The following is a 12,442-nucleotide window of genomic DNA, read 5'->3' on the forward strand; positions in this document are numbered from 1 at the left end:
ATGGTGACTCTAGAGCCTGTCAAGTTGACAAGATTAACCGTCACCGTTTGGAGATGTTGACTGTTGTTCCTTCTCCTCAGAGAGGCCGTGTGGAGACCCACCATCATTCCCACACACCATCCTCCAGGGTCGCACTGGCTTGGAGATGGGGGATGAGCTGCTGTATGTGTGTGCACCAGGCTCCGTCACAGGACGTGGAGAAACTGCCTTCACCTTGCTGTGTAACAGCTGTGGGGAGTGGTACGGACTGGTTCAAGCCTGCGGGAAAGGTAAGCACCGCTTGCCTACATGGAGCCCACACAGGGCTTTTAGAAGACCACCACCCTTTCCTCCCCCAGATATTGAGAGCCTCTACACCTAGGAATACATGCTCTTGGGGAATTTCACAACTGCACTCTTTGTCTACCTGCTGGAGGTGAAGGTTAACAATGCCCCACCCCTCTCCTCTAAGGAGAGACTTGACCCAGGCTAAGTTGCTTTTTTTTTTTTTTAAGTTTGTATTATTTTATGTCTTATGGATGCTTTGCCTGTGTATGTATCTGTCAACTCAGAGCTCACCAATGTAAACAGAGATAGTCTTGCTAGCCAACTTGCTCTGTCTCCACCTTCTGAGGTTTAAATTATCCATAGGTCACTATGCCCACCCAGCATTTATGGTTTCTGGGGATCTGAACTCAGATCCTCACGCTAGTACACCAAACACTTTAACCAAGGAGTCATCCCCAGCCCTGCTATGGCATTATATTTAGAACAGTTTGTCCTCAGATGTCTTGTAGGTCATGAGGGAATTAGGATGGTTGCGGGAGCACCATTAGGACCCCGCGATCCACCCCTGGTGTCTAAAGTTTTGGTTCATTGTATGTCTCCACTGCCAATTACTATCCATAGTGTGGTACAGCCCGGCGTGTCTGTCGGTCTGCCAGGAGGGACCTACGGCTTGTTTTCATTTTGTGGCTGACTGTGCACCATGACGGCTGTCATCCATGTCATCTGGTTCTTGGGAAGTGTCTTGTCATTGGCTCCCATGGGGGGGACTCTGCCATACAACGTGCCCGTCCACACAGACACATTGCTCCCCAAGTGTTTTCTGGGTGAGCCTGGTCAGTCGGCCCTCTAGTGTTAATGGTTTTTCTCATCGCTGTGACCAAATCTCTAACAAGAAGCAATTTAAGGGAGGAAGGGTGGATTTGGACGCCATGTTCAAAGGGACACAGTCCGTCCCTGTGGGGGTCATGGCAGCAGGAGCAAGAACATCTGGTCACATGACATCCAGTCAGGAAGCAGAGCACAGTCCTCGGCTTACCTTCCCCTTATCATGCAGTTGAGGACTCCTGCCCATGGATCGGTGCCTCCCACATTTGGTGTGGGTCTTCTTACCTCAGATAACCTCAAAATAGGGGATCTCTCACAGGCACGGCCAAAGGTTTGTCTCTTCCGTGATTATAGATCCTGTGAAGCAGGAAATCACAACAGCGGCCACACCCTCCCAACACAAGTATCTGATGGCTCACGGTTCACATTCCCAGCATCCGTGAATTAAACACAAGTGTCTGATGGCTCACGGTTCACGTTCCCAGCATTTGTGAATTAAAACAAGTGTCTGATGGCTCACGGTTCACGTTCCCAGCATGTTTGTGAATTAAGTCAAAACATTCTTTTCACCAATGGCAGTGAAATCATGACATGTCAATCCAGCATTAAAGTTTCCTCAAATCAATTTTCAGCTGAAATACTTTGTCAAGTTTTCTAATTGCTTAGAAATGGTCATTTACATCTAGGTGTAACGCACATCTTTAATCCCAGCACTAGGGAAGCAAATTCAGGTGGATCTCTGAATTTGAGGCCAGCCTGGTCTGCAGAGCGAGTTCCAGGACAGTCAGAGCTGTTACTCAAAGAAACATTGTCTTGAAAAGGAGAGAGAAAGAAAGAAAGAAAGGAAGGGAAGGAGGAAGGAGAGGAAGGAAGGAAGGAAGGAAGGAAGGAGAGGAGAGGAGAGGAGGGAGGGAAGGAAGGAAGGAAGGAAGGAAGGAAGGAAGGAAGGAAGGAAGGAAGGAAGAAACGTTCATTTACATACCATAGGTTTTTTTATGGGATATTCTTTTTTTTTTTTTTGGCTTTTTGAGACAGGTTTCTCTGTGTAGCTTTGTGCCTTTCTGGAACTCACTTGGTAGCCAGGCTGGCCTTGAACTCACAGAGATCCGCTGGCTCTGCTCCAAGTGCTGATTAAAGTGTGCGACCAGCTTTGGGGTATTTTAATTTCAGTTATAATATTCAGCTAGGGACATAGACTCATCACACAGAGCATACAGCAGTGGAACTCTGTTTAATCCACACACAGAGACACAGACCCACACACAGACATACACACAGGCACACACACACACACACACACGCACGCACGCACGCACGCGCGCACGCACGCACACACACACACACATGCACACAATCAAATTAAACTGTGTTTTTATTTTACTTTTGCATTATTGTTAGTGTGAGAGGTGAGCGTGTGTGTGTGTGTGTGTGTGTGTGTGTGTGTGTGTGTGTGTGCAGGTGTACACATGCTATGGCATACAAATGAGGTCAAAGTACAGCCTGCAGGAGTCAGTTCTCTCCTCCACCATGTGGGTCCTGGGGATCAAACTCAGATCTTCAGGCTTGTGCCGCGACCACTAACACCCACTAAGATGTCTCTCCTGCCTTGTTTCTTCTCCTTTCTTTCCTTCTTTCTTTTTCTTTCTGCTGCTGCTCCTCCTCTTCCTCCTCCCCCTTCTCCTTTTTTTTTTTTTTTTTTTTTTTAGATTCTGTGTAGCTCTGTCTGTCCTGGAACTCGATCTGTAGACCAGGCTGGTCTGGAACTCAGAGATCCACCTGCCTCTGCTAGAATTAAAGGCATGCACCACCAAGCACAGACCTGGTTTTTGTTTTTGTTTTTCCTGATACAGTCTAGGGGTCGTGATCAGGTTTGTTTTCTCTCCCAGGTAAAGAATGAAAAGGCAGGAGTTTATACAGTGCTGGGGTTAGGACCCAGGGCTTCCTGAATGCTAAGCAAACACTCTACTAAGTGAGCTACACCCCACCCCATAAACAGAACTGTTAAAAATAAAGATTCTATCCCAGCCTGTGGCTTAATCTTGTTACTCTTCAGAGCATGTTTAAATGAATGTATTCTTTTAAATCCATTTTATAACCTTCCAGACCAGAGTGGGTATATTTAGGGTGGTTTAGCCACAGACTAGCTACACACTCTGGACCATTACAAACCTTTTGGTATTAGGTAAATACTAAATTTATAAATAATAAATGAATTATATAAAGTAAAATAGATTCCCATTATAAACATAATTTTTTGTTAGCATAGATTTTTAAATTCCCTGTGAAATTATTACAGAGGTGTCTACAGCCATTATCTCCCCTTGCTTATTAGTTCCTAGTCACTCAAGTGACGGAGACAGACAGGTGCTGGAGGGCGTTGCCCAGGATGTCTAGCACCCACCCTCACCCAGACCCTTTACGGTTTCCAGAGGCGCTGAAGTCGCACCTTCCTGTGAGCTACACCCTTCTACCAAATGGGTGGTTTGCTGGCCCAGGGAGGATGAGAACTAAATGCAGGTCTTGTGTGTTCTGGAAAGTGTTTATTTTCTCACTGCAATGAGGAGTCAGAGCTTTCAACTGATTCTGGCTTCTACACTTGGCTGGCTGGACAGAACGCTACAGTTTTCCTTACTCTGAAGGGTTAGCATTTAAAACGTCTGTGTCCTAGTAAAAAAGTGTGCGTGTGTCTGCAGAACACCTTCACCAACATGGTCATGGTGGCACGCACCTGTAATCCCAACACTTGGGAGGTGGGGGACAAGAAGATTGGGGAATTGAAGGTCATCCTTGACTGAATAGCAAGTTCAAGGTCAGCCTGGGATACATGAAAACACATCTGAAAAAGAAACAGAAAAGGACTGCAGATGTTGCTCAACTGATAGATGCTTTCCTAGCATGTGTGAGGCCATGAGTTAGCTGCTCAGCACCACACAAACTGTGCATGGTGACACACACCTGTGATCTGAGCAGTCTTGAGGGGAAGGCCAGAGGATCCGGAGTTCGATGCTATTCTCAGTTGCATAGTGAGTTCTAGGACAGCCTGGGCAACGTGAGATTTTTTTTTGAGGGTTGGGGAAGATTGTTTTGGAGGGAAGGAAGGAAGGAAGGAAGGAAGGAAGGAAGGAAGGAAGGAAGGAAGGAAGGAAGGAAGGGGAAAGAATGGGGAAGAGAGAACAGATTAGGCAAGTTTAGGGCCAGCCACTCTCCTGACACTACAGACTTACAGAGAACATACTTGGAACCTGGGAGGTGGGGATTTACTCATTTGCTAGGGTGCTAACACACCGTATCTGAAGCCCTAGGTTTGATCTCTGGCACCATACAAACTGCATGGTAGCACACACCTGTCACCCCAGCACTTGGGAGGTGGAGGAAGGAAGCTCAAAACTTCAAGGTCATCTCTGTGCCACACAGCAAGTGAGGGGACAGTCTGCGCTACAGGTGACAATCTTAAAACAAGAAGTAAACAGACATATGGGACATGGGATGGAAGGCTCTACTGGCCTTTGGGAGTCTTAGGGCTTACCGGAGGCTTTTGGAGGTGAGGTTTTCCGCTTCCACCTTGCTTGTCTATAGCCATTCTCTCCCACTCTGGCCACACAGGCTATGTGGCCTCTTTTGGAGCCAGGGGTAGAGGCCACAGAACCACTTCATCCTGAGGCCAAGTGACGGTAGTGGAGGACACAAGAGATGAGACTGGAGAGGAGAGGGTCTGTGAGCCAAGAGAACCACAGAGGCATGTTAGGAGGTCAACAGTAGGTTCATGTGACCAGGGTGGGAAGTGTTCTCATTGTACCAGTGGCCCAGAAAGAAAAATGGCCTTGAAGAACATAGGCTTGGCATAGTTAGAAGCCGATAGAAACCAGATCCAGCATGGAAATCTGTGGCATCCTGCTCAAGGAGCAGAGCACTGAGGTTTTCTGTAATTAGAGCAACAAGCCGCTGTAGTTAGATACTGAGCACAGGAACGAGGCTTGCCAGACTCTGCTGCCAGCCCAGGAATGGAAACCAAGCTGTGTGGATTTGGCCAGGAGAGTGGAAGACTGAACAGCTATACCCAGACCAGAGCTCTAAAGCCCAAAGCTAGAAAATACCAGCATGTGAGAACTTAGCAGGCCAGTTAGCTTAGTGGTCACGGCTTGCTGGCTACGTCTAGGAGATAAATATCTCTCAATTTTTCAGGACAGTGAATTAAGACTCAGGAAAGCAGAGGGGCGTGTTCTGTTTTCAGCTCTCCTCGGATCCTTCTATCATTTAATTGTCTTTTTTTTTTTTTTTGATTTTTCGAGACAGGGTTTCTCTGTGTAGCTTTGCGCCTTTCCTAGAACTCACTTGGTAGCCCAGGCTGGCCTCGAACTCACAGAGATCCGCCTGACTCTGCTTCCCAAGTGCTGGGATTAAAGGCGTGCGCCACCACCGCCCGGCTCATTTAATTGTCTTAAATAAACATCTTCAAAATGACAAGAGTTAGGGCTGATGAGATGGTCAGGGGGTAAAAGCACTTGTCACCAAGCCTGAGGACTTGAGTTTGATCCCAAGAACTCACATGGTAGAAAGACAGAAGCAACTCCCAAATGTCCTCTGACCTCCACCCATGTGCTGTCACACACACACACTAATGATTAATTAATGTTTTTAAAATCCGAGCAAGCAAAACAAGCCCTCAGCACCCCTTGGACAGCCTGCTTTCCAGCTCCACCTGTGTCTTCCCTGGTCTCCTCCCTGAGAAGCGGGGGATTAAAATGTATCAATGGTGGTACACACCTCTAATGCCAGAGCTCAGGAAGCTCTCTGTGAGTCCGAGGGCCCAGGGAAAGAATGGTCCCCTTCCTCACTCCCTCTTAATTACATCATCACTGCATTGCCACCCTGGTACATCCCCCACTCACCAAACCCACTGAATACAAGGGCCATAGGACCTCCTGCAGGCTGGGAAGCAATGCACATTTCTTGGCTTTCATGTCCTTGACTTTTGCAGTCATTAAAGCCATTGAGTCCTTCTGTGCAGAACCATCACATCTTTGCACATCACCCAAAACACCACCTTCCTGGCTTCTCTTCTACCTCATCTTCTGCCTCATGGGCTTCTTGAGGCACCCAGTGACTAGCAATTGGTTTGTTTCAGCCCTACAGACACACTTAAGAAGCTGCCCAATGATAGCATGTGACAAGGGGGAGCTCTTATCCAAACCCATGTGCACCCAGCTCCAGCCCTTCTCAAAGTACTTCCCCAAATGACTGTTCTCCAATCTGAAGCAGTTCCCTAATTTTAAAAAAGATGCTCATTGGACAAACATGAAAGTGAGTAGAGTATTTATTGAAGATGTGTGTGTGTGTGTGGTGTATGTGTATGTGTGTGTGTGTGTGTGTAGGGGTGTATCTGTGTATGTGTGTGTGTATTTGTTTTGTTTATTACGTGTTTTTATTTATCATTTACTTATTTTGTGTGGGTGCGTGCACCATGGTGCACATGTGGAGGTCAGAGGACAAACTGTAGCAGTACCTTGTGGGACCCAGAAATCCCACTCAGGTCCTCAGAGCTGGCGGCAGGCACCTTTACCCCATGAATGGGCTTGACTTCTCTGTATCGTGTTTGCTAAGGGTTTTTTGTTTGTTTGTTTTGGGGACAGTATCTCCTGTTGCTCAAACTGGCCTAGAACTCATCTGACAGCTGAGATGACCTTGGACTTCAGGTCCTCCGGCCTGCACCTCCCAATTCGGAGGCTGCAAGTGTCTGCCACTATGCCTGGCTTTCTCCAGCCTTTCCCAACTCCCCTGCTCTGATCAGCCATGAACACAAGACATCTCTGTTAGGCACTAAGAAAAGAGCTATTACCAACCAAAGATCGGATCCATGCCGTTTCTGTCCTGGGAATTGTGACGTTTTCTTCCTAGACCTTTGTTTAAAGCTTACCTCACATACAACAAACCACCCACGTCAAATACAAAAGGATCTGAGTCACCCCAGGTGGATACACCTGTGAAACCACTATCACAGTCAAAAACAGAACCCAGGGCTGGAGAGGTGGCTCTGCAGTTAACAGCCTTGGCTTCTCTTCCAGAGGATCCGGGTTCAATTCCCAGCACCGACATGGAGGCTAACAACCATCTGTCACTCCGACCTGAGGAGGATTCTGGAAACTGAATTTGAGTTCTTTTCTCTTCAGGCACCAGGCATATACATGATGCACATACAGACAGACAAAACACCCATACGCATAAAATAAAATATTAAAAAATCAGAACATCTCTGCCCTTCACCCCAACTTTCTCCCGTGCCTTTCTACAAAAGGCATTTTACACATTTAAAAGTGTGAGTGTATTAATGGCTAGCCCCAATGTGCAGATGGGAAAACTGAGGTTCGCAAAGCTTCCCTGATTTGCCCATGTCACACAGACGGGAAAATCACAGAGCTGGGATTTAAAGCCTGTGTCTCTCCAGTGTCGTCATGGAATAGGGGTGTCTCTGCCAGAAACCTCAACACTTCCACAAAGCCAGGAGCCCTCTCCCGAACTGTCTTCTCCTTGAGTTACCCCTCACTTCCGCTCTCATTTCGGAAGGCATTCTTTTGGTTTCTTAAACCAACTTCAGTCTCTATTTTTCTCTGCCATTTGGGCTTCATTTTCCTCATTGACTCAAACATGAGCCCGAAGCTGAGTTTAGAATTCCCTCGTCAATATGACCGTATTTGTTCAGAGGTTCGCTGAGCCGCTGGTTATTTCTGGCATGTCTGGATGTCTTTTTTTAAAATGACTATTTTTAAAGGCTGTGTAGCCAGGACCAGAGGGCAAAGAGAACCTATGTGCAGGCTTCCCAAAATGTGCCATGACAAGGATGGACAGTGGTGGCATCAGGAAAAGGCTGGAGCTCTGTCTGGCTCCTTCTGGACATCTGCCCTGACCATTCTTTTTTTTTTTTTTTTTTTTTTGGTTTTTTGAGACAGGGTTTTCTTGTTTTTGTTTTCTGGTAGCCCAGCCTGGCCTCGAACTCACAGAGATCCGCCTGGCTCTGCCTCCCGAGTGCTGGGATTAAAGGCGTGCGCCACCACCGCCCAGCCTCCCTGACCACATTCTTATGAGAACTGCAGACATGCAAGTGTGCAGAGGTGGCTGCTGGAGCTGAGGACGGGGGTGAGGGCGAAGAGGGAGAGAGAGGTCAGAGATATCAAGAACAGATCCCATAGGCTGAATAAGTCAGGGCATTGTTTATCTAGTTTTCTGTGGTTCTTTCTCTCTCCCTCTCTTTGTCTCTCTCTCTCTGTCTCTCTCTCTCTCTTTCTCTGTCTCTCTCTGTGTCTCTGTCTCTGTCTCTGTCTCTCTTCTCTCTCTCTCTCTCTGTACATGTGTACATGTGTGTGCATGGGGACCAGAAGACAGCTTAGGGTGTCATTCTTCACATGCTATGTTTAGAAAAAAATGTTTATATGTGTGTGTGTCTGTGTTGTGCATATTACATGTGTGGATGCCTGTAGAAGCCAGAACAGGGGTGTAGGAACCTCTAGAGCTGGGTTAGATGTTTTTGTTAGCCACCTGATATGGGTGCTGGGAACTAAACTTGGGTTCTCTGGAAGAACAGGAAATGTTCTTAAGCCCTGAGTCATCTTTAAAATTTTCTCTATTTATTTAAGCTTGCTGTCTCGTGGCCTGGAATTCACCAAGCAGGTTAGGCTGGGTAGCCAGGAGTCCCAGGAGTCCACCTGTCTGGGTCACTGTGCTACTGCTGTGAAGAGACACCATGACCAGCGCAACTCTTATTAAGAGAAGGCATTTGATTGGGGCTGGCTTACAGTTCAGAGGTTTAGTCCACTGTCATCATGGTGGGGAGCATGGTGGCAGGCAGGCAGACACGGTGCTGGAGAAGGAGCTGATCTACATCTACATCCACAGACAGTAGGCAGAGAGAGACACTGAGCCTGGCTTGGGCTTTTGAAGCCTCAAGGCCATCCCCAGTGACACACTTCCTCCAACAAGGCCACACCTCCTAATCCCTCTTAAGTAGAGCCCTCCCTGAAGACTAAACATTCATAGATATAGATACAGATATAGATATAGATATAGATATAGATATAGATATAGATATAGATAGATACAGATACAGATATAGATATAGATATGAGCCTAGGAGGCCATTCCTATTCAAACCACCACACCACCTATCTCTACCTCTCCAGCACTGAGTTCAAGAATCTATGCCCCACACAAGATTTTTTACCTGGGTTCTGGGGGTTGAGTTCAGGTTCTTGTGCTAACAAGGCATGAGTCATCAGCCCAGAGTTAGTGATTTAGGTGGTTTTGCTAATCCCACCAGGCAAGAATAAGACCACTACCATAGTTTTTGAGCCAAATTTGAAGCAAACTTTATTAAATAATGGCCAGGTCCATGGATACTGGCTAGGTCCATTCCCAGGATTCCCAGAATATGTCACCAAATTACATTAGTCTGGGGCTTATAAAGGCAAAACTCACAAGGCTATGTACTTCCTGCCTTCATCTAAACAGAGGCAAGCACACAACCGAAGGTACTTCCTGCCTATGTGTAATCAAGCATCCATCCTGTGATGTTAGAGCAACCAAGCTTGTTTACAGAAGCAAAAACACAGGGTTTGTTGTCTTACATAAACAACGGCCCCCAGTATTCCAGCCCCAGCAAGGGGGGCTTACAGGTTGGAGGCATTTTTCTTTTATAGATCTCCTAAGCACAATAATATAAACTTTTTTTTTTTTTTTTTTTTTTTTTTTTTCAAGACAGGGTTTCTCTGTGTAGCTTTGCGCCTTTCCTGGAACTCACTTGGTAGCCCAGGCTGGCCTCGAACTCACAGAGATCCGCCTGGCTCTGCCTCCCGAGTGCTGGGATTAAAGGCGTGCGCCACCACTGCCCGGCAATAATATAAACTTAAAACATAACTTTAGCCATCACAGTTTTTGTTTTGAGACAAGAGTCCATGATGTAGCCCAGCTGGCCTGGAATCTGTTGTATAGACCAGACTGGGTTCAAACGGGGTGATTATCCCGCCTCTGTCTCCTGAACATCTGGAACTGCAGGTAAGAGACTCTACCTGACTCAAATATAGAGATTTAATCATGAGAATCACGTGCAATATAATTGTACTATATGTGAAGTTCATGGTAGATAGATTTTGGTTTTTTGTTTTGTTTTTTAAAGATTTACTTATTTATTTGTTGTGTATACAGCATGTATGACTGCAGGCCAGAAGAGGGCACCAGATCTCATTACAGATGGTTGTGAGCCACCATGTGGTTGCTGGGAGTTGAACTCAGGACCTCTAGAAGAGCAGCCAGTGCTCTTAACCACTGAGCCATCTCTCTAGCCCGGGAGATAGACTTTGTAATGGGGATGCTAGTGGTCATGCCCTGAATTAGAGAAAGAACTGAACATCTGGGGGAGACAGAAGACCAAGCCTCAAAAAAAGGAACAGTAAACACTTTATTCCCTAAGGATGGGAGAAGCATAAAGGCTGAAGTCCACTAAATAGACACAGACTTGGGGATTTTATAGGACCCCTGTCCCCTATTGGTCCTGTCTAGATACACACCCCCGCCTTCCTGGACCAGGAAGCCACCATCTCAGGAAGATGCTTTTCACCTTCCTTGTCTCTGGCCCTCTGACTCTTCCTTCAGGTTTTTTAGTTGCTCTTATAGAAAATAATACTGAGTCGGCATCTCTGGGATGTTGGATGCTAATTTCCTTCACTGTGTGGCGTTTACTCTCAATGTGTCCCTTAATATGTTGTATACTTTATTCTCTTTTTACATTTAGTTATTCTTTCTCCCCCCCCAGTCTCCTCTCTCTCTCTCTCTCTCTCTCTCTCTCTCTCTCTCTCTCTCTCTCTCACACACACACACACACACACACACACACACACCTGTGTGTACATTCTTGTGCCAGAGCACGTGGGGTAGACAGCTTCTACCATTTGGTTTCCTGAGATGTAACTCAGGTCACCAGATTTGGCAGAAAACACCTTTATTGGCTGAGCTATCTCACTGCATACTTTATATACACACAGTGACCACCTGGGGAGACGGCTCAGCAGTTAAGAACAATGGCTGCTCTTCCAGAAGACCCAGGTTTGATTCCCAGCACCCACACGAGAGCTTGTAATCATCTGTAACTGCGCTTCTAAGAGATAACCCCTTCTGACCTCCTCCGGCACTAGACACACACGCATGGTACGCAGACGTATACGCAGGCAAAGCGGCCATACAAGCTGCCGTGGGAATGCTGGGAATCAAGCCTGGATCCTCTGAAAGAGCAGCCACTGCTCTTAACAGTTAAGCCCCTAAAACTAGTTTTTAATTTGAAATTTTTATGGCTTTTATTTGTTTTTCTTTTTGAAATAGACTTGTTGTGTGGCCCAAACTGGTCTCAAACTGCCAACCCGTGCCTCAGACTCCCAAATACTGGCATTGCTGGCATGTACCATCATGCCTCACTAAAACAAATGGATTTTTGTTTTTTTAGGAAGAGTCACACTCTGTAGCCCAGGCTTGACTCAAATACAGTGGTTTTCCCACCTCGGCCTCTCAAGTGCTGGGATTATAGGCACGAACCACCATGTCCAGCTTTAAATTTTATTTTATTTATTTATTTATTTGGTTTTTCAAGACAGGGTTTCTCTGTGTTGTTTTGGTGCCTGTCCTGAATCTCACTCTGTAGACTAGGCTGACCTCGAACTCACAGTGATCCACCTGGCTCTGCCTCCCAAATGATGGGATTAAAGGCGAATGCACTGCCGGCTTAAATTTTATTTAAAAAAAAAAAAAAAAAAAAAAAAAAAAAGACCAGGTTATGATAGTGAATGCCTTTAACCCCAGCACTTGGGGTTGTGAGTTCAAGGCCAGCCTGGTCTACAGAGCAAGTTCCAAGACAGCCAGGGCTACACAGAGAAACCCTGTCTCAAAAAACAAACAAAAAAACACAGGCCAAACATCTCATTTACTCCTGACTTCTGTATTCTGTTTCCTAAAGTAGCAGTCAAATAAAAACGCCCAGGGAGAGGCCTGGTTTTCTGCCAGGAAAACCACAAAGCTCTCTTCCCTCGCCTCCTGTGTGTAGATTACAGGCTCTAGACTGTGTCAGCCCAGGCTCCTGTGGAGAGTGCCATGTATGGAGGAGCTAAGATCCTGGGCATGAAGTCAGCTTGCAGGAACACAGAGGGGAGCTGAGAGAAGTCACATCTGAATAGCAAAGGGCTGGTCATCTGCATCTCTGAGGCAAATGTACTTTCTGGTAGAAATGTAGTCAATAACAGACTTTGCTGTTTGCTGTGAGAAAATCATGCCTGGGATACTCTCCCACGAGGAAGCTGTTCGTAAACACTTGCTGGTC

General features: G+C 46.4%; 1 protein-coding gene across 1 annotated transcript in view; it reads left to right on the plus strand.

The window, feature by feature from the left end:
• Positions 1–12,442, plus strand: part of Susd5 (sushi domain containing 5) — a 43,052-nt gene that overhangs the window by 22,864 nt on the left and 7,746 nt on the right. The window contains exon 4 of the mRNA XM_028892992.2: positions 81–269. Coding sequence (XP_028748825.1) covers positions 81–269 — 189 coding nt within the window. The remainder of the gene's footprint in view (positions 1–80; positions 270–12,442) is intronic.

The sequence above is a fragment of the Peromyscus leucopus genome, chromosome 7, assembly GCF_004664715.2.
Source record: "Peromyscus leucopus breed LL Stock chromosome 7, UCI_PerLeu_2.1, whole genome shotgun sequence".
NCBI classification, from domain to species: Eukaryota; Metazoa; Chordata; class Mammalia; order Rodentia; family Cricetidae; genus Peromyscus; species Peromyscus leucopus.